The following is a 24,351-nucleotide window of genomic DNA, read 5'->3' on the forward strand; positions in this document are numbered from 1 at the left end:
GTAGCAATATTCATCAGCCACCCTGTATAATATAATATAATAAAATGAAATAAAATTAAATGAAATTAAATGAAATGAAATGAAATGAAATAAAATGAAATGAGATGAAAAGAAATGAAATGGAATGAAAATAAATGAAATGAAATGAAACGAATGAAATGAAGGAAATGAATGAAATGAATGAAATGAATGAAATGAATGAAATGAATGAAATGAATGAAATGAATGAAATGAATGAAATGAATGAAATGAATGAAATGAATGAAATGAATGAAATGAATGAAATGAATGAAATGAATGAAATGAATGAAATGAATTAAATGAATTAAATGAATGAAATGAATGAAATGAATGAAATTAATGAAATGAATGAAATGAATGAAATGAATGAAATGAATGAAATGAATGAAATGAATGAAATGAATGAAATGAATGAAATGAATGAAATGAATGAAATGAATGAAATGAATGAAATGAATGAAATGAATGAAATGAATGAAATGAATGAAATGAATGAAATGAATGAAATGAATGAAATGAATGAAATGAATGAAATGAATGAAATGAATGAAATGAATGAAATGAATGAAATGAATGAAATGAATGAAATGAATGAAATGAATGAAATGAATGAAATGAATGAAATGAATGAAATGAATGAAATGAATGAAATGAATGAAATGAATGAAATGAATGAAATGAATGAAATGAATGAAATGAATGAAATGAATGAAATGAATGAAATGAATGAAATGAATGAAATGAATGAAATGAATGAAATGAATGAAATGAATGAAATGAATGAAATGAATGAAATGAATGAAATGAATGAAATGAATGAAATGAATGAAATGATATGAAATGAATGAAATGAATGAAATGATATGAAATGAATGAAATGAATGAAATGAATGAAATGAATGAAATGAATGAAGTGAATGAAATGAATGAAATGAATGAAATGAATGAAGTGATTGAAATGATTGAAATGATTGAAATGAATGAAAAGAAAAGGAATGATATGAAATGAAATAAAATGAAATAAATAAAATAAATTTGCATCCTCTTTCAACCTAACTTAACCTAAACTAGGAGGTTTAAAATATCTCACTGTTTCAAATTTCAGCGAAATCGGGTAATAGATGCAGCGTTAATGGTCGTTACCCTTAACCGGCAGATCGGCCTATATGGCAGCTATATCTAAATATAGTCTGATCTGAACCATATATGTGTCAGTTGTCGGGTGGCCTAAAACTACCCATGGCTTCAAATTTCTGCGAAATCGAATAAAAAAACTAGTAAAAAGGCGTTAAGTTCGGCCGGGCCGATCGTTGGATACCCACCACCTTCGGTATATATGTAAATCATCTTTCATCATAATCCGGTGAAAAATGCATAAATTGGGGGCATAATTTATGCATTTTTCACCGGATTATGATGAGAGATGATTTACATATATACCGAAGGTGGTATTGGTCTTTTTGGTTGCTATATCGAAATATAGACCGATCTGGTCCATATAATACACGGATATCGAAAAGCCTAACACAACTCACTGTCCCAAATTTTGGCGATATCGAACAATAAATGCGCCTAAACCTTATATCGAGAGATCGGTCTATATGGCAGCTATATCCAAATCTGAACCGATCTATGCCATATAGCAGAAAGATGCCGGGTTGCCAAACTTAACTCACTGTCCCAAATTTCGGCGACATCGGACAATAAATGCGCCTTTTATGGTTCCAAGATAGATCGGTCTATATGGCAATTATAACCAAATCTGGACCGATCTGGGCCAAACTGAAGAAGAATGTCGAGTGGCCTAACAAAATTCACTGTCCCAAATTTCAGTGAAATCGAGTAACAAATGCGCCCTTTATGGTCCCAAGACCTTAAATCGAGAGATCGGTCTATATGACACATACTAACAAATATGGCTGATCTGGCTTATCTTCAATAAGGATATCGAGAGGCCTAACACAACTCTATGTCCTAAATTGAACCTTTTATGGGCCCAAGACCTTAAATCAGCAGTTCGGTATATATATATGATAGCTATATCCAGATCTGGACTGATCTGGGCCAAAATGATGAAGGATGCACAGTTTTTGGAAGTCATAACAAAACACCTCATAGAAAATTTCAGCCAAATCGAATAAGAATTGCGCCCTCTATAGGCTCCAGAAAAATAATCGGGTTTATAGGGAAGGTTATGAACTCATTGTTGTAGGAAGCCAAAACAAAAGACTTGATTCAAACTTTCATCCAAATCAGATATAAAATTCGGCTTCCAGGGACTCAAATAGTATAATCGGGAGGTCGGTTTATATGACAGCCATAAGCGTAGAAAGGCCTCTGGGGGGGGGGGGGGTTAGCACCCCTCTTAAAAGTTTTTGCTCACCCCCAGAATTTTAAAAATTCATTCTTTTCAGCAAAATTTGCAAATTTTATTGCTCTCCAAAGGGTTTTAGCCCACCAAAATTTTGAGCTGGCTTATGGCGGCAGCTATATCAGCTATATCATATATAGCGGCAGCTATATCAGCTATATCAGGCGATGATATAGCTTATGGCGGCAGCTATATCAGCAGTCATCCGATGTTGACCATACTGAGCACAGTTGTTGGAAATCATACAAAATACTAAAATACCTCACGCAAAATTTCAAACAAATCAGATTTCATTTCCGCACTCTTGAGGCTCAAGAAGTCATGATCCAGGAAATGTTTATATAGCAGCTATATCAAAAATTAAACCGATGTAGCCCATTTACAATCCCAATTGACCTTTACCAAGATTTCAAACGCCTAGCTTTGTTACTTCGTAAGTTAGCGTGCTTTCGACAGACGGATGGGCATGGCTAAATCGTCTTAGAATGTTTAGTCTCAGATCAATATATCGATGTGTCACAAACGGAATGACGAAAACCCCCCACCGTAGGTTGGAGGTTTACACTCCTAAGGAGTGTGGCTCTGCGGCACGCCATTCGGATTTAAATTCGGCATTTAAAAGGAGGTCGATTATCATTGATCACAAACTTGAATCGAACGCCACTCACCCCGCTGAAGGCAACCATAGCGCAAAGGTTAGCATGTCCGTCTATCACACTAAACGCATGGGTTCGTATCCTAGAGAAAACATCAGAAAATATTTTTAGCCGTGTTTAACACCTCCTAATGCTGTCAATATTTTAAAGGTACTTTGCGTTGTAAAAACTGCTTCCCCAAAGGGGTGTCGCAATGCAGCACACCGTTCGGACTTGGCTGTAAAAAGGAGGCCCTTATCATTGAGCTTAAAGTTGAATCGGACCACACTCATAGATATGTGAGAAGATTGCTCCCGTTCCTTAAGGGACTGTTCACAAGTAGAGATGGGAATCTACCCAATAAATATATCGATGTGTCACAAAAGGGCTCCTGTTCCTTAAGAGAAGTTTTACGAGTAGAAATGGGAATCTATCCAATAAATAACCAAAAATTCCCACATTGGGTAAATACCCAATATCTACCAAATGTGTGGAAATTTACTGGGTGCATTCCTTATCATTGATCTCAAACTTGAATCGGGCAGCTCTCACTGATATAAGAGAAACACCCCCGCTGTTCCTTAATTGGAATGTTTTTGGGCATATTTGCATTTTACTGATGACTGGTTACCAGATTAGTGGATGAATATAGAAAAGTATTGTTTGCTCTTCAATTTCTTCCAAAAATGTTTGCTGGGTTTACATTTATTTCTCTTTAAACAGTACTTTTTTTTTGGAATACTTCAAGTTTTTTTTTTTATTTATTTTTTTTGGCATTTTTGTCATTGTTGCTGCCGTTATTATCTTTTTTTATACATCATTTCAAACTGTTTATTATTAACTTGTTGGTAGAATCTAAAGTAGTGTTGTTCGGAATTATATTAAGTGGTTAGCCTTACCCTACATTTCTTGTAGTGTGTTTATGTTTTTCTATAATGTCTTATGTCTCTGTTTTATTTCAATACAACAGAATTCTTAAATTATACAATGGAAGTTGAGGTGGTAATCACAAAAAAGGGAGGGGCGAAAAATGCAAAGTTTGAAGAACAGGGTCATAATATTAGAAATATTGGCAACAATAGCAAGGCACGTTTTTCTAAAGTAGATACAAAATATACAACATTAAATGAAGACGGAACATTTTTTTTTAGATAACTTTAAACTCTTTGGAGTTCTTTTTTTTTTTCTTTTTCCAATCTTTTTATTAATGCTCCATATCTCTAGCTCTGTCCAGGTTTCGTGTGTGCCAAAAATTAAATTGTTTTCTTCTGCTTACAATATCCTTTTGCCTAGATTACATGGCAATTATACTCAAAGCTCCATTTGGCCTTAAACCACAACCCCATATACAATTTCCGAAAGGAAAAACAACAGCTCAAATGCAGGCAATGCATTTGCATTATAGCAATGGTCGAAAGCAGGAGTTGAAGGGTGGGCTAGGCTTATATAACTGCCAGGCATAAGCCAGACATGCATGCAATTTGGCTATATTTTCAAAACCAAGAAAAAAACGCCTCCCCCCTACCATAGACCATAAGGGATTTATCCATGTGTGAGCATTTGTATATTTCTGTGTATGTATGGGTAGCCGGAAGTTTCTGTTGTTAATGCAAAATATTGGTTGGCGGTTTTTTTGACCTACTTTGGCAATGCCTACAACAACACAGTGGCCAACCAAATAGACATACAAAGAGGAAAATAACAGAAAAGACGGGTAGGAAGAAAATTTTCTTAATTATAGAAAATTTTGTTGAGAATTCATATCTAATAAAAGATTTTTTTTTTAAATTTCATACTAATAGAAAATTTGGTAAATATTTCTTATTTGTGGAATATTTTCTTCAAATTTCATATACATTGAAAATTTTTCAAAATTTGATATTTATGGGAAATTTTTTTCGAAATTTCATATTTATAGGAGCCCGCTCCGCTGCACCTTCTTTTACTTTGTATGGAACAAAATTTTGCTTGGAATATATATTTTCGACAATTAAAGAGCTTTTAGTGAAGGGGTGATGCCTTAAATACATGGTCCTACATTTGGTTGTCAAATTCGTATTCTACTCCCAAATACCTTTATTTGAGCCCCATATTACGATGGTCAGTAAAAAATTGCTGTTTGTGGGGTATTTTGGGAGAGGGATATACCCCCAGAAAATTGGTCCCAAAAGTGGGTATTAATTCTTGCTCTACCCCCCAATTCCTTTCATTTAAGCCCCACATTGACATGATCGGTAAGTATGACCGATTTTAGGGGGGGGTGGTCTCTCAATCACTAAGCCCTGAAAATATTGGGTTGCCCAAAAAGTAATTGCGGATTTTTCATATAGTCGGCGTTGACTAATTTTTTCACAGCTTGTGACTCTGTAATTGCATTCTTTCTTCTGTCAGTTATCAGCTGTTAATTTTAGCTTGCTTTAGAAAAAAAGTGTAAAAAAAGTATATTTGATTAAAGTTCATTCTAAGCTTTATTAAAAATGCATTTACTTTCTTTTAAAAAATCCGCAATTACTTTTAGGGCAACCCAATATTTTCAGGGCTTAGTGATTGAGAGACCACCCCCCCAAAATCGGTCATACTTACCGATCATGTCAATGTGGGGCTTAAATTAAAGGAATTGGGAGGTAGAGCAAGAATTGATATCCACTTTTGGGACCAATTTTCTGCGGGTATATCTCTCTACCTCTATCAGCATATCTTTGACCCCTTATTGCCATTAGCCTCAAAATTGGATATCAAATTCGTTTTCTAATCTCAGATACCATTCACTTAAGCACCTCATTGAAAAAACCAGAAAATATGTCCGGTTTGGGATATGGGCCCTAAAAACTATGAATATCGAGCTCCACTGTCTTGAAGACCCAAATTGTCTTGGTGAGCAAATACGACCTACTTGGGGATTGTCATGGTGGTAGGACGTCCCCTAGACAGTTGGTCCCGAATGTTGAGGTCAGATTCATGGTCTACTGCCAAATACCTTTCATTTGAGCTCCATTTTTCCATAGTCGGCAAACATGGCAGGTTTGGGGGGTGTTTTAGGGGATGGGGCGCCCACTCAGTAACTTGGCTTTGAAAATATATATCAGATTCGTGTTCTAGTCAAAAATAACTTTTAATTGAGCCTCATGTTGCAATACTTCCTATTTGGGTGGTGTTATGGAGGTGGGGTGGCCCCATAGACACTTCCCGAATATTGATATCAGATTTGTGCTTTACTTCCCAAAGACCTTTCATTTGAGCCCCATATTGCTATGGTCGTAAATTTTTCTTCTTTGGGGGAAGAAACATCATTTGGTCCTACATCTGAATATCAAATTCGTATTCTACACTCAAATACCTTTTATTTAAGCCCCATATTGCTATGGTCAGTGAATAAGTCCTGTTTTGGGGTGTTTTGGGAAGGAGTGGACCCCCAGAAACTTTGTCCCAAATTTGGATATCAGATTCGTATTCTACTCGCAAGTACCTTTCATTTGAGTCCCATATTGCCATGGTCGGTAAATATGTCCGATTAAGGGGTGTTTTGGGGGTTGCGGTGGTCCCGCAAACACTTGGTCCGACAATTCGATATCAGAAACGTTTTCTAATCTCAAATACCTTTCATTTGAGTCCCATATTGTCGTGATTGGTGTGAATATATATACTTGGTAGGTTTTGGGGTGGGGCGCCCCCTCTAGGTACCCCATCCGAAATTTGGATACCAAATTTTTTTTTGTAGGTTACTATAAGAAGCACACAATATTTCCCCTAAAATTGCACCACCCATCTCAGAGATCTGGCGTTACTGAAAATTAGTGTAAGGGGGAGGGTCCGCTCCCCCTTCAGATATCAAAAATTTAGTACCCTATTTTCACCACGAGATCATTATGTACGTATCTGTGAATATGTCAAGAAAAGCGGTTCAGCCGTTTCTGAGTCTATAAGGAACACACATGCAAACAAACAAAGAAACTTACAAACAAAAACAAAGAAAGTTTTTGTCAAAATTTGATATTTATGGGAAAATTTTGTCAAAATTTCATATTTATGGGAAACTAGCTGGCTCGGTGTGCTTCGCTATTTAACACTCAAACAACTTTTATTACAATCGCATATTGTCCCCCTAACACATGGTCCCAAAATTGGTTATCAAATTCGTTGTCTAATCTTAAATACCTTTCATTTGAGTCCCGTATTGTCGTGATTGGTGTGAATATATATACTTGGTAGGTTTTGGGGTGGGGCGCCCCCCTAGGTACCCCTTTCGAAATTTGGAAAGCAAATTTTTGTTTGTAGGTTACTATAAGAGAGCACACAAAATTTCCCCTAAAATTGCACCACCCATCTCAGAGATCTGGCGTTTCTGATCATTAGGGTAAGGGGGAGGGTCCGCTCCCCCTTCAGATATCAAAAAATTTTCACCCCGTGATCATTATGCACCATCAGTGAAAATTTCAAGAAAATCAGTTCGGCCGTTTCTGAGTCTATAAAGAACACACAAACAAACAAACAAAAACAATTAGATTTTTATATATAAGACTAGCTGGCCCGGTGTGCTTCGCTACACCCATAAGTATTATCGGCGACCTTTAGACATTCACATAAGTTTCATTAGAATCGCATTTTGACCAGGTTGGTGTACATATCCATAAGTTTGAGGTGGGGCGACCCCGAGGAATTGCCCCTCACTTTTGTATAATTTTTGTATTCTACTCTCAAATACCTTTCGTTTAAGTCCCCCCTTGTCCGGGTCGGTTATATGTCCATTTCGTGCATAGTTTTGAAGTGGGGCGCCCCTCTTGGGACTTGACTTAAAATTTTTATTAGTTTCGTATTCTACTTCCAATTACTTTTCATTTGATACCCATATTGCCTCAATCGGTTAACATATAATTTTTGAGCGGTTTTTGAGTTAGGGGCGGTCCCCCAGACGTATGAGGTCAAATTGTTGTATCAAGTTCGTATTTTACTCTTAAATACCTTTAATTTGATACCCACAATCGGTAGAAATCTACGTTTGGGAGGGTTTTGCGGTAGGGCGTCCCCCCCGGTTATTTGACCCCAAAGTTATACTGAAATTGGAAAAAAATCGGTTCGGATTTAGATATGGCTCCCATATATATGTTCGTCCGATTTGCAGTAATATTGGAATAAAATGGTCATTTGTTAACCGATTCTCTCGAAATTGGTCGGGAAGGATTTTCTCTTCACTCTCGACATTATTGGTGAATTTCATGGAAATCGGTTCAGATTTAGATATAGCTCTCATATATACACTATATATCGCCCGATTTTCACATCTAGAGCCACTGCAGGCGCATTTATTGACCAATCTTCCAAAAACTTCGTACCACGCTTTTCTTGACGACTTCGTCAGTTTCAGTAAAGTTTACTCCAAATCGGTTCAGATTTGGATATAGCTCCCATATATATGTTCGTCCGATTTTCGGTAATACTGCAATAAAATGGTCATTTGTTAACCGATTCTCTCAAAATTTGGCAGGAAGGATTTCCTTTTATCTCTAGACCTTACTTGTGAATTTCATGGAAGTCGGTTCAGATTTAGATATAGCTCTCATATATATACATATATATATACATCGCCCGATATTTACTCCTTGAGCCAATGCTGGCGCATTTATTAACCAATCTTCCAAAAAAAAACAAAACTTCGTACCACGCTTTTCTTGACGACTTCGTCAGTGTCAGTAAAGTTTACTCCAAATCAGTTCAGATCTAGATATAGCTCCCATATATATGTTCGTCCGATTTGCAGTAATATTGCAATAAAATGGTCATTTGTTAACCGATTCTCTCGAAATTTGGCAGGAAGGATTTCCTCTTGACTCTAGACCTTACTTGTGAATTTCATGAAAGTCGGTTCAGATTTAGATATAGCTCTCATATATATATATCGCCAGATTTTCACTCCAATGAGCCACTGCAAGCGCAGTTATTGACCAATCTTCCCACACCATTGTATAATGCTTTTTTCGACGACTTCCACAGTTTCTATAAAGTTTGCTCTAAATCTGTTCCGATTTAGATATATTGTAGTTCCCATATATATGTTCTTCCAATTTGGGAAATATTGCAATAAAGGGCTCATTTGTTAACCGATTCTTTTGAAACTTGGCAAAAGGGATTTTCTTATGACTTTCGACATTACTGAGTGAATTTCATAGAAATCGGTTCAGATTTGGATATAGCTGCAATATATGTATATTGCCCGATTTTCACTTCTAGGGCCACTGCAAGCGCATTTATTGGCCAATATTGTCAAAATTTTGCAAAACGCTTTCCTCGATTCCTCCCGCAATATCTAAGAATTTTGCTCGGTAATTTGCAATAATGTTGGCATTTATCAACCGCACTTATTACAGTTTGAATATATTTGCTCGAAATATGATACGGATTGTTATAACCCATCCGAAAACATCCGCCAAGGTCCATCAAAATTGGTTCAGAATTAGATATAGCTACCACTTTGTACTTATAGGATAAGTGTAGGGTATTATAAAGCCAGCACCGCCCGACTTTTGCCTTTCCTTACTGGTTTTTGGCTATTTCCTGGGTCTTCCCCGTACTTGTGGCAGAGGTTAGCATGTCCGCCTATGACGCTGAACGCCTGGGTTCGAATCCTGGCGAGATCATCAGAAAAAATTTTCAGCGGTGCTTTCCCCTCCTAATGCTGGCGACATTTGTGTGGTACTATGCCTTGTAAAACTTCTCTCCAAAGAGGTGTCGCACTGCGGCACACGGTTCGAACTCGGCCTTAAAATGGAGACCCCTTATCATTGAGCTTAAACTTGAATCGGACTGCACTCATTGATATGTGAGAAGTTTGCCCCTGTTCCTTAGTGGAATGTTCATGGGCAAAATTTTCATATTTTGCCATATAAACCGATCTTGGTTTTGACTTCCAGAGCCTCTGGAGGACGCAATTCTTATCCGATTTCAATAAAATTTTGCATGAAGTGTACGGACTAAATCGATTTTTTACCTGATATAGCTCCCATAAAAACCGATCTCGTATCTTGACTTCTTGAGCCGCTAGAGGGCTCAATTATTACCCGATTTGACTGAAATTTTGCATGAAGTGGTTTGTTTGGAATTCCAACAACTGTGGTAAGTATGGCCTAGATCAGTTCATAATCTGATATAGTTGCCATATAAACCGATCTGCCGATTGTACTCTTTGAGCTTCTAGAGGGCGCAATTCTTATACGATTTGATTGAAATTTTGCACAACGACTTCTTCTATGACATTAAATATGGTCCGAATCATTTCATAACCTGATGTGGCTCCCACATAAAAAGATCTTCCGATTTCATTTGTTGAGCCACTATAGGGCGCATTTCTTATCAGATTTGGGTGAAATGTGGACAATGACTTCCACTATCCTCACCAACAGCCAAACCAACCCCAAATCGGTTCATAACTTGGTATAGCTCCAACAGCATAGCTATTCTTATCCATTATCGTTTGTTTGCCTATAAAGAGATACCGGCTAAAGAACTTGACAAATGCGAACCATGGTGGAGGGTATATGAGATTCGGCCCGACCGAACTTAGCACACCTTTACTTGTTTCTTCATAATTTGTTTTTGAGCCAAATTAAAACGACATATTTTGGCAACGTCATCAAGAATCGTCTGTGACCCACTAACCGCGTTATTTTATTCGAATTTCAAATTTTGGTTAAATACTACGCAAATGCACCAGAAAATGGTTATTGGCTTGTTGCACTGATTGACTATATGACTCTTTCGATGACCAATACGCCAAAAATGTTCATTCTGGACATTTTATTATTAAAATTATTATAAATTTTATATTGCTGCTTTTTATTTTATTTCTTGTTTTTTTTCGATTTTGTTGTTGTAAATTTTTCCATATTGTTTTCTATAAAAATCTTTTGCCCCCCGATCATATAAGAAAAAAAGTTGCGACAATTTATAAATGATGCAATCATTGCAGTTGAAGAAACAAGGGAAAACACCTAAATGCTGATAAGGAAATATCAAAATAGAAAAATTCTTACTTATTATTTGCAGTTTGTAGAGAGAACAAAAGGCGAGTAGTTGACCACTCATAAATAAAACAAATAAAAGCGTGCTAAATACCGCCGGGCCGAATCTAATACACCCTTCACCATCGATTGCATTTGTCAAGTTCTTTGTCCGGTATATCTTTATAGGCAAATAAAGGCAACCCTATAGCTCCAATTGCTATGCTATAGCTCCAATTGCTATGCCATTGGAGCTATTGGGTTGCCCAAAAAGTAATTGCGGATTTTTTAAAAGAACGTAACTGCATTTTTAATAAAACTTAGAATGAACTTTAATCAAATATACTTTTTTTACACTTTTTTTCTAAAGCAAGCTAAAAGTAACAGCTGATAACTTTTTGGGCAACCCAATATGTCAGGATGTTGCAGACCATAGTAGATGCCATTGTGCAAAATTTCAACGAAATCGGATAAGAATTGCGCCCTATAGTGGCTCAACAAATAAAATCGGCAGATCGGTCTATATGACAGCTATATCAGGTTTTAAACCGACTCGGGTCATATGTGATACGCCTGAGTAAGCGGTCATAGCAAAAGTTACCACGCAAAATTTCAAACAAATTGGATAAGAATTACGCCCTCTAGAGGCTCAAATAGTAAAATCGGAAGATTGGTTTATATGGAAGCTATTTTAGGTTTTGCACCGATTCAGATTATATTCGGCACGTATGTTGAAGGTCACAGGAGAAGTGGTTGTGCAAAATTTCAGCCAAATCGGATAATAATTGCGCCCTCTTGAGGCTAAATAAGTAAAATCAGGACATTGGTTTATATAGGGTTTGGTTTATATCAGGTTTTGAACCGATTCGGACCATACTAGGAACTTATGTTAGAGGTCATAGAAACAGTCGCTTTGCAAAATTGTAGTTAAATCAGATAAAAAACAAGTAAAAGCGTGCTAAGTTCGGCCGGGCCGAATCTTATATACCCCCCACCATGGATCGCATTTGTCGAGTTCTTTTCCCGGTATCTCTTCTTAGGCAAAACAGGATATAAGAAATGATTTTGCTCTGCTATTAGAGCGATATCAAGATATGGTCCGGTTTGGAACACAATTAAATTATATGTTGGAGACCTGTGTAAAATGTCAGCCAATTCGAATAAGAATTGCGCCCTTTGGGGGTTCAAGAAGTAAAATAGAGAGATCGATTTATATGGGAGCTATATCGGGCTATAGACCGATTCGGACCATATTGAACACGTATGTTGATGATCATGAGAGGATCCGTCGTACAAAATTTCAGGCAAATCGGATAATAATTGCGACCTCTAGAGGCTCAAGAAGTCAAGATCCCAGATCGGTTTATATGGCAGTTATATCAGGTTATGAACCGATTTCAACCATACTTGGCACAGTTGTTGGATATCATAACGAAACACGTCGTGCCAAAATTCATTCAAATCGAAAAATAATAATGACCTCCAGAGGCTCAAGAAGTCAAGACCCAAGATCGGATTATGTGACAGCTATATCAGGTTATAGACCGATTTGAACCATTCTTGGCTCGGATGTTGGATATCATGACAAAACACGTCGTGCGAAATTTCATTCCAATCGGATAAGAATTGCGCACTCTAGAGGCTCAAGAAGTCAAGACCCAAGATCGGTTTATATGACAGCTATATCAGGTTATAAACCGATTTGTACCATACTTGGCACAGTTGTTGGATATCATAACAAAATACGTCGTGCCAAAATTCATTCAAATCGGAAAAGAATTGCGCCCTCTAGAGGCTCAAGAAGTCAAGACCCAAGATCGGTTTATATGACAGCTATATCAAAACATGGACCGATATGGCCCATTTACAATACCAACCGACCTACTCTAATAAGAAGTATTTGTGCAAAATTTCAAGCGACTAGCTTTACTCCTTCGGAAGTAAGCGTGCTTTCGACAGACAGACGGACGTACGGACGGGCGGAGGGACGGACAGACGGACGGACATGGCTAGATCGACAAAAAATCTCACGACGATCAAGAATATATATACTTTATGGGGTCTCAGACGAATATTTCGAGTAGTTACAAACAGAATGACGGAATTAGTGGAGGGTATAATAACGACCTATAGTGGCTCAAGAAGTCAAATCGGGAGATCGCTTTATATGGGAGCTATATCAGATTATAGACCGATTTGAACCGTACTTGGCACAGTTGTTGAAAGTCATAACAGAACACCATGTGCATTTCAGCCAAATCGAACAAAAATTGCGGCTTGTAAGGGCTCAAGAATTCAAATCGGGAGATCGGTTTATATGGGAGCTGTATCAGGTTATAGACCGATTTGAACCGTACTAGATACAGTTGTTGAAAGTCATAACGGAACTCCACATGCAAAATTTCAGCCAAATCGGATAAAAATTGCGGCTTCCAGGGGCTCAAGAAGTAAAATTGGGAGATCGGTTCATATGGGAGCTATATCAGGTCATGAATTGATGTGGACGGTACTTGGCACAGTTGTTGAAAGTCATAACGGAACACCATGTGCAAAATTTCAGCCAAATCGAACAAAAATTGCGGCTTGTAATGGCTCAAGAAGTCAAATCGGGAGATCGGTTTATATGGGAGCTATATCAGGTTATAGACCGATTTGAACAGTACTAGATACAGTTGTTGAAAGTCATAACGGAACACCATGTGCAAAATTTCAGCCAAATCGGATAAAAATTGTGGCTTCCAGGGGCTCAAGAAGTCAAATCGGGAGATCAGTTTATATGGGAGCTATATCTGGTTCTTGACCGGTTTGGACCATACTAGGCACAGCTGTTAAAAGTCATAACGGAACACCATGTGCAAAATTTCAGCCAAATCGGACAAAAATTGCGGCTTGTAAAGGCTCAAGAAGTCAAATCGGGAGATCGGTTTATATGGGAGCTATACCAGGTTCTAGACCGATTTCGACCGTACTAGGCACAGCTGTTGGAAATTATAAAGGAACACTATCTGCAAAATTTCAGCCAAATAGGATAAAAATTGCGGCTTGTAAGGACTCAAAACGTCAAATCGGGAGATCGGTTTATATGGGAGCTATAACCAAATCTGAACCGATATTGCCCATTTGTAGTCCTGAACTATCTACCCTAACAAGAAGTATGTGTGCAAAATTTCAAGCAGCTGGCTTTACACATTCGACCGATATCATAATTTCTTCAGACGGACGGACGGACATGGCTATATCGACTCTGTATGTTGAGACAATCAAAAATATTTATGTTTATATTTTATAAGGTCGCAAATCAATATTTCGAGGTGTTACAAACGAAATGACCTCCTCCTATGGTGGTGGGTATAAAAATCATGTATTTTTATGTATAAATGACTAGATTCCTACTGTCCCCAACTACTCAAGCATATATTATAAGACATTAAGTATTTTTATACCCACCACCGAAGGATGGGGGTATATTCATTTTGTCATTCCGTTTGCAACACATCGAAATATTCATTTCCGACCCTATAAAATATATACATATATATTTTTGATCAGCGTAAAAATCTAAGACGATCTAGCGATGTCCGTCCGACTGTCTGTTGGAATCACGCTACAGTCTTTAAAAATAGAGATATTGAGCGGAAACTTTGCACAGATTCTTTTTTAGTCCATACGCAGGTTAAGTTTGAAGATGGGCTATAGAGGACTATATCTTTATATAGCCCCCATATAGACCGATCCGCCGATTTGGGGTCTTAGGCCCATAAAAGCCACATTTATTATCTGAATTTGCTGAAAGTTGGGACAGTGAGTTGTGTTAGGCCCTTCGATTTCCTTCGCCAATTTGGCCCAGATCGGTCCAGATTTGGATATAGCTGCCATATAGACCGATCCTCAAATTTAGGGTCTTAGGCCCATAAAAGCCACATTTATTATCCGATTTTGCTGAAATTTGGGATAGTAAGGTGTGTTAGGCACTTCGACATCCTTCTTCAATTTGGCCCAGATCGGTCCAGATTTGGTTAAAGCTGCCATATAGACCGATCCTCCGATTTAGGGTCTTAGTCCCATAAAAGCCACATTTATTATCCGATTTTGATGAAATTTGGGACAGTGAGGTGTGTTAGGCCCTTCGAAATCTTTCTTTAATTTGGCCCTGATCGGTTCAGATTTGGATATAGCTGCCATATAGACCGATATCTCGATTTTAGGTTTTGGGTGCATAAACGGCGCATTTATTGTCTGATGTCGTCGTAATTTGGGACAGTGAGTTATGTTAAGCCCCTTGACATACTTCTGCCATATCGCACAGATCGGTCCAGATTTGGATATAGCTGCCATATAGAACGGTATCTCGGTTTTAGGTTTTGGCCCCATAAAAGAACGCATTTCCAAAGTTCGACCCCGGACATGTTAATAAACACATTTCTAACTGTTATATGTTATAGCATATTATACGTAATCATATAAAAAGTTTATACCTTGTTTACTTTGCATACATAGATGGGGACTATAGGAATCTAGTTATACCCACCACCATAGGATATTCATTAAGTCATTCCGTTTGTAACACACCTAAATATCCATTTCCGACCATACAAAGTATAAATATTTCGGAAAGTTGTAAAATTCTAAGAGGATTTAACGATGTCCGTGTGTCTATCCGTCCGTGTGTCTATCCGTCCGTGTGTCCGTCAGTTGTAATCAAGCTACAATCTTTAAAAATCGAGATATTAAATTGAAATTTTGCACAGACTCGTACTTCTTCTGTACGTAAGTTAAGTTCTTGAATGGGCCCCATTGGACTATATTTGGATATAGCTGCCAATATAGACCGATCCGGTGATTTAGGGTCTTAAGCCTATAACAGGCGCAATTATAACCCGATTTCGTTGAAATTTGGCATAGTGAGTTTCATTAGGCCCGCCGATATCCCAACCGGAAAATGTCCAGATCAGAACATATTTGAATATAGTTTCCATATAGGCCGATCTGCTGATTTTGGGTCTTAGACCTATAACAGGCGCTTTTATTACCCAATGCGCTGAAATTTGGAACAGTGAGTTGTATCACGATTCAAAACTTATGTACCGAATATGGTCCAGATCGGACTATATTTAGATATAGCAGCCATAGAGACCGATCTTCAGCTTTAGGGTAGCACTGGCAGCCTCGACATCCGACGCGAATATGGTATATGTCGGACCATATTTACACATATCTGCCATATAGACCGATATGCCGATTTAGCCTGAATCTGAATCTGATCTGAAGCCTATAACAGGCGCATTTATTACCGAATTTCGCTGAAATTCAGAACAGTGAGTTTTATTAAGCCCATCGATAACCGATGGGAACATATTCGCATATAGCTGTCATATAGACCCATTTGGAATATATTTGCTGATCGGAACATATTTGCATATAGCTGTCATATAGGCCGATCTGCCGATTATGTGCCTTAGGCCGATAACAGGCGCATTTATTACCCGACTTTGCTGAAATTTGGAACAGTGAGCTGTATTAAGACTCCCAAAATCTGTTCCGAAAATGGTCCAGATCGGGCTATATTTAGATATAGCTGCCATAGAAACCATTCTTCAGCTTTAGGGTTTAAAGACCATATAAGGCGCCTTTATTCTCCGATTTTGCTGAAATTTAAAACAGTGAGTTGCACTAGGGGCCTCGAAATCTGACCCGAATATGGCGCATATCGGACCATAGTTACATATAGCTGCCATATAGACCAATAAGCCGATTTAGAGTTTTAAGCCTATAACAGGCGCATTTTTTACCCGAATACACTGAAATTCAGAACAGCAAGTTTTATTAGGCCCGTCGGTATCCAGACCAAAAATGGTCCAGATCGGAACTAATTTGCATATAGCTGTCAAAGAAACCGATCTGCCGATTTTGGGTCTTAAGTTTATAACAGACGCATTTATTACCCGACTTCGCCAAATAGACCGATGTCTCGACATCCGTTCTGAAAATGGTCCAGATCGGGCTATATTTAGATATAGCTGCCATAGAGACCGATCTTCAGCTTTAGGGTCTAAAGATCATATAAGACGCATTTATTCCCCGATTTTGCTGAAATGTAAAGCAGAGATTTGCACTAGGGGCCTTGACATTAGACCCGCATATTATGTATATCGGACCATGTTTACATATAGCTGCCATATAGACCGATATGCCGATTTAGGGTTTTAAGCCTATAACAGGCGCATTTATTACCCGATTTTGCTGAAGCTCAAAACAGTGAGTACTATTAGGCCCGTCCATATGCGTACCAAAAATGGTCCAGATCGGAACATATTTGCATATAGCTGTCATATAGACCGACCAGCCGATTTTGGGTCTTAGGCTTATAACAGGCGCATTTATTACCCGACTTCGCTGAAATTTGGAACGGTGAGCTCTATCAAAATTCCCTACATCTGTTCCGAAAATGGTTCAGATCTGGTTATATCTAGGTATAGCTGTCATAGAGACCAATCTTCAGCTTTTGGGCCTAAAGACCGTTAAAAGGCGCCTTTATTCCCAAATTTTGCTGAAATTTGAAACAGTGAGCAGCTTTAAGAATCCCGACATCCAACCCAAACATGGTCCAAATTGGACCATATTAAGATATAGACATCAATCAATTTTGATAATATATGTATCCATGGTGGTGGATATCGGAAGTTCGGCACTGCTGAACTTTATCAACATTTTTCAAACGTTCATATTTCCAATCACACATATTTCCAATTTGTAGGCCACCTTCATTGGCTTAAAAATTCTATGCAAACCAAGTCCAAAGCCACAACCTAGACAAATTCATTAGAAAATTATAATATTTTGAGGCATTATTAGCACCATTCCTACTGTCCCCATCTACTCTAGTATGTAATACAAGTTAGTAGGAATTTCTTCTACACACTTATGTTTTATAAACATTAAGTGTTGTGACATATTATGCTCTTCATAACAGATCATACTTCTTATCCCAAGGACATTAATAATAGTAGGGGACTGTAGGAATCTAGTCTTAAAATGCCAAACTTTCATATTTCCTACGCCATAAAACATACATTAAAGGAAACTCCTTCATAGGCTTATAAATTCTATGCAAACCAAATCCAAAGTCACAACCTAGACAAATTCATTAGAAAATTATAATATTTTGAGGCATTATTAGCACCATTCCTACTGTCCCCATCTACTCTAGTATATAATACAAGTTAGTAGGTATTTTTTTTACATACACATGTTTTTTAAACATTAAGTGTTGTGACATATTATGCTCTTCATAACAGTTCATACTTTTTATCCCAAGGACATTAATAATAGTAGGGGACTGTAGGAATCTAGTCTCAAAATTTCAAACTTTCATAGTTCCTACGCCATAAAACCACATATTTCAAATGAAATACCTTCAGTCACTTAAATATTCTATGCAAATTAAAACCTGTTTCATAGTCTATACAAGTTCACAAACAATACAACCATCAAACCTTTTGTTTTGAGGTACTCAGACACTCTTCGAAGAATTGTCTATTTTTTAAATACGCATTTTGTTTTGGCATGCCTACTTACAAGACCCCAAAAACACAGACAAAATCTAATATTTGTTGTTGTTTTTCTCCAAAATGCGGGACAATTTTGGGGTCATTAGCAGACACCAGCGAACCAATCAATATGCAACTAGTCGCACAAAAATAATCGGAAAACCACTGAAAATAGCATGGGGAACATGTGTTTTATTTTTCTAAATGGAGGTAGGCTTCCATTCTTTGTGGATTGAAAAAAAAAAACACAAAATAAGTTTTTGTTGTTTTTGTTATTTTTATCACACCTCTTATAACAATGGGGCTCCTCATTTCAAAAGCGAAAGAACGAAACAACAAAATCCACCCAAACATCATCAACAATGACACAGACCACAAAAAAATGTGAATTAATTTGTCAACCGCAAACTATAAGAATAACAACAGAATGTTTATTTTATTGTTGGCATTAGTGGAGGATTTTATAATTAATGAAAATAAAGCAATTCAAAGAAAAAAAAAAACAAAGAGGTTTTAACTACGTTTTTTATGGGGTGTTTATAACCCTACTTCAAAAGCATTTGGAAAACGAAATACCCAAATATCAAAATCGAAAGGAAAAAAAAAAAAAAAAAATATTAAAAAAAAAATAAATCAATTAAAAAGAAAATCATGGAATGAAATGCTATAAAAACTAAATTTGGACAAAATTAGCTATAAATAAAAAAATTTTTAAAAATTTTTTTAAGCTATATAATTTTTTTTTTTGGGTTGCCCAAAAAGTAATTGCGGATTTTTTAAAAGAAAGTAAATGCATTTTTAATAAAACTTAGAATGAACTTTAATCAAATATACTTTTTTTACACTTTTTTTCTAAAGCAAGCTAAAAGTAACAGCTGATAACTGACAGAAGAAAGAATAAAATTACAGAGTCACAAGCTGTGAAAAAATTTGTCAACGCCGACTATATGAAAAATCCGCAATTACTTTTTGGGCAACCATATATGACAAATAAAAGCGTGCTAATCTTATATACCCTCCACCATGGATTGCATTTCTCAAGTTCTTGGAATGACTTTTTCAAATAGAACAAGTAAAAAGGCGTTAAGTTCGGCCGGGCCGAACTTTGGATACCCACCACCTGGGGTATATATATAAACCACCTTTCGTCAAAACCCGGTGTAAATTGCATGCCTTATGTCCCATAGCAGTTTTATCGAAATATGTTCCGATTTGAACCAAATACTAATCGGTACAATTCATTGTTCAATTGTGTATAACAAAATATTGGTCTTTTTAGAAGCTATGACTAAAAATAAACCGACCTGAACCATATGCGACACAGATGTCGAAAAGCCTAACACAACGAACTGTCCCAAATCTCGGCGAGATTGGACAATAAATGCGCCTTTTATGGGCTCAAAACCTAAAACCAAGAGATCATTCTATATGGCAGCTATATCCAAATCTAAACCGATCTGGGCCAAATTGACGACGGATGTCGAGGGGCTGAAAACAACTTACTGTCCCAAATCTCGGCGAGATTGGACAATAAATGCGCCTTTTATGGGCTCAAAACCTAAAACCAAGATATCATTCTATATGGCAGCTATATCCAAATCTAAACCGATCTGGGCCAAATTGACGAAGGATGTCGAAGAGCCTAACGCAACTCACTGTCTCAAATTTCGGCGACATCGGAAAATAAATACGCCTTTTATGCCCCAAAACCTAAAACTGAGAGATCATTCTATATGGCAGCTATATCCAAATCTGGACCGATCTGGGCCAAATTGACGAAGGATGTCGAAGAGCCTAACGCAACTCACTGTCTCAGATTTCGGCGACATCGGAAAATAAATGCGCCTTTTATGCCCCAAAACCTAAAACCGAGAGATCGGTCTATGTGGTAGCTATATCCAAATCTGGACCGATCTGGGCCAAATTGACGAAGGACGACGAAGAGCCTAACACAACTCACTGTCTCAAATTTCCGCAAAATCGGACAATAAATGCGCCTATTATGGCCCCAAACCCTAAATCGGAAGATCAGTCTACATGGCAGCTATATCCAAATCTGGACCGATCTGGGCCAAATTGACGAAGGACGTCGTAGGGCCTAACACAACTCACTGTCTCAAATTTCAGCAAAATCGGATAATAAATGTGACTTTTATTGGCCTAAGACCCTAAATCGGAGGATCGGTCTATATGGCAGCTATATCCAAACCTGAACCGATCTGGGCCAAACTAACGACGGATGTCGAGGCACTTGAGACAACCTACACTCCCAAAATTCAGCAAAATCGGTTGACAAATGTGCCTTTTATAGGCCTAAGACCCTAAATCGGCGGATCGGTGTATATGGCAGCTATATCCAAATCTGTACTGATCTGATCCAAATTGAAGAAGGATGTCGAGGGGGCTAACACAACTCACTGTCACAAATTTCAGCAAAATCGGTTGATAAATGTGGCTTTTATTGGCCTAAGACCCTAAATCGGAGGATCGGTCTATATGGCAGCTATATCCAAATCTGTACTGATCTGATCCAAATTGATGAAGGATGTTGAAGGGCCTAACACAACTCACTGTCTCAAATTTCAGCAAAATCGGATAATAAATGTGACTTTTATTAGCCTAAGACCCTAAATCGGAGGATCGGTCTATATGGCAGCTATATCCAAATCTGGACCGATCTGATCCAAATTGACGAAGGATGTCGAAGGGCCTAACACAACTCACTGTCACAAATTTCAGCAAAATCGGTTGATAAATGTGGCTTTTATGGGCCTAAGACCCTAAATCGGTGGATCGAACACTTGGTCCCACATTTGGATATCATATTCGTATTCTACTCGCAAATACCTTTCATTTGAGTCCCATATTGCCATGTTCGGTAAATATGTCCGATTTAGGGGTGTTTTGGGGGTTGGGGTGGTCCCCCTAACATTTGGTCCGACAATTGGATATCAGATACGTTTTCTTATCCTAAATACCTTTCATTTGAGTCCTATATTGTCGTGATTTGTCTAAATATATGTTTGGTGGGTTTCAGGGTGGGGCGGCCCCCCTAGGTACCCCATCCGAAATTTGGATACCAAATTTTTATTTTTAGGGTACTATATGAGAGGACACAAAATTTCGCTTAAATCGCACCACCCATCTCCGAGATCTGGCGTTTCTGAAAATTAGGGAAAGGGGGAGGGTCCGCCCCCCCTTCAAATATCAAAAATTGTAGTACCCTATTTTCACCACGGGATCATTATGCACCATCCGTAAAACTTTCAAGAAAATCGGTTCAGCCGTTTCTGAGTCTATAAGTAACACACAAACATACAAACAAACACAAATTGATTTTTATATATAAGATTGCTCCTTCCGGACCACTCCCCACAATCTGGGAATATTGCAAAGAAATCGGTTTAGCCATAAGTAACACACAAACATACAAACAAACACAAATTGATTTTTATATATAAGATTGCTCCTTCCGGACCACTCCCCACAATCTGGGAATATTGCAAAGAAATCGGTTTAGCCATTTTTGAGTCTATACGGAACAAACAAATTTACAAACCCACAAACAAACAAACATACAAACCCTTAGACCAATGGCAATATGGGGTTTAAACAAGTAAAACCGTGCTAAGTTCGGCCGCGCCGAATCTTGGGCACCCACCACCATGGACTCTGCTAAAATGTGGGAGCTATAGCTAGTCATAGACCGATTTGAACCGTACTTGGCACAGTTGTTGAGAGTCATAGAACATAAAGAACACTATGTGTAAAATTTCAGCCAACTCGGACAAAAATTGCGGTTTCCAGGTGCTCAAGAAGTCAAATCGGGAGATCGGTTTATATGAGAGCTACATCAGGTTCTTGATCGATATAGCTCCCATATAAACCGATCTCCCGACTTCTTGAGCCACTAGAAGCCTCAATTTTCATCCAATTCGGCTGAAATTTTGCACATGGTGTTCTGTTGTGATTTCAAACAACTGTGCTAAGTACGGTCCGAATAGGTGTATAATCTGATATAGTTCCCATATTTGACTTCTTGAGCCCCTAGAAGCCTAAATTTTCATCCAATTTGACTGGAATTTTGCATGCGATATTCTGTTATGACTCCCAACAACTGTGTTAAGTACGGTTTAACACTATGTGCAAAATTTCAGCCGAATTGGATGAAAATTGAGGCTTTTAGTGGCTCAAGAAGTCGAGAGATCGGTTTATACGGGAGCTATATCAGGTTATAGTCCCATTCGGACCCTACTTGGCACTGTTGTCATAACAGAACACTATTTTCAAAATTTCAGCCAAATCGGACAAAAATTGCGGCTTCCAGGGGCTCAAGAAGTCATATCGGGAGATCGGTTTATATGGGAGTTATATCCAAATCTGAACCGATATGGCTCATTTAGAAGTTTATCTATATTATTTTTGAATTCTCAACTCCATTTAAGTCAAATTTGTTGTAATTTTTTCTTATCATAATCCTCTCTCTTTATGATTTCTTTCAGGCTTGGCCCATGTGACTTACCAGAGCATTGGGCAACATCGTCAACAGCATCCAACGCATCTAGAACAGCAGCCACCTCTCCAGCTACATTGGCAACAACAGCAACAGATTGCCTCAACAATAGCAGCAGCAGCAACAGCAGCAACCACAGCCGTATCACCAACATCAACATTGCAAATTCGTTTGCCTCTGGGGCGATTTCAACAGCAATTGCTTCGAATACCAACAACAACAGCAGCAGCAGCAGCAGCCAGAGCACTGCTTCCACAGCAGCAGCGACAGCAACAACGACGACCTCAACGGGGCCGACAGGAGGTGGAGGAGGCGGCGGCGGTGGAGGAGGTATTAGCGGCAGCAGCAGTGGTAGTGGTGGTAGACAAGGTCCTGCGAGCCTTAAAAATATTTGCAATCTGCCGCGTTCCTCACCCACAGCAGCAACAGCTGCTGTAACTGTCTCCAACGCTGGCTCGACGGCAGCAATATCAGCATCTACAGCCACGGATTTAAATAACCGTGTCTCACCAAATACAGCTGCTGCCGCAAATTTATTATTCGCCCGCATATCTGCTTTGCAGCAGCAGCAGCAACATCATCAACTTCAACAGCAGCAGCAGCAACAACATCTTCATCATCATCAGCAGCAGCAGCAGCAACAGCAACATCATTTATTTCTTTCCCATCAAAACGCGAATAGTTTGTTAAGCACCAACAACAACAATACTACATTGTTAACTTCAAATCTACAACAACACCAACAGCAGCAGCATCAGCTGACGCAAGCGTCACTGCAGAAAGCTGCTGCCACAGCGGCCAATTTTGTTGCTGCTCTACAGCGTCCTGCCATTATGAATGCGGTGGCATCGCCGATCTCAACCAATTCAACGACGTCGTCGAATCGTAAGATACGCAGGAAAACCGATTCTAAAGCTAATTTGGTATGTCCATGCATGCTTACTATCCTAGTTTCCTGTTTTTCATACCATTTTCCCTATTTAGCCTCAATCCCAGATCAACAAATGCAACAATGAGAAACGACGTCGTGAATTGGAAAATAATTATATTGAGCAACTCTCAGAGTTTTTACAGCTTAACAAGCGCGGTGATATGACCTCAACCAAACCGGATAAGGCGGCTATACTAAATCAAGTTGTAAAAACGGTGAGTGTTTGGAAAAAACTTTAAATGAAAAAAAAATATCGAAAAAGGGGATTCCTTGTAACTAAATCAAAGGGTACTCGAAAATCTTGTGATCTTAGGTTCGAATTACCATAAGAGATAAAAAATA

At 38.2% G+C, this 24,351-nt stretch overlaps 1 protein-coding gene across 3 annotated transcripts in view; it reads left to right on the forward strand.

The window, feature by feature from the left end:
* The window catches only part of LOC106092615 (serine-rich adhesin for platelets), a 536,371-nt gene that overhangs the window by 398,053 nt on the left and 113,967 nt on the right, over positions 1 to 24,351 (forward strand). For all 3 annotated transcript variants that reach the window (XM_059364612.1, XM_059364614.1, XM_059364613.1), the window contains exons 3-4: positions 23,068 to 24,001; positions 24,063 to 24,224. In XM_059364612.1, the coding sequence (XP_059220595.1) occupies positions 23,068 to 24,001; positions 24,063 to 24,224 (1,096 nt within the window). The remainder of the gene's footprint in view (positions 1 to 23,067; positions 24,002 to 24,062; positions 24,225 to 24,351) is intronic.

Source organism: Stomoxys calcitrans, chromosome 3 (assembly GCF_963082655.1).
Source record: "Stomoxys calcitrans chromosome 3, idStoCalc2.1, whole genome shotgun sequence".
Classification (NCBI taxonomy): Eukaryota; Metazoa; Arthropoda; class Insecta; order Diptera; family Muscidae; genus Stomoxys; species Stomoxys calcitrans.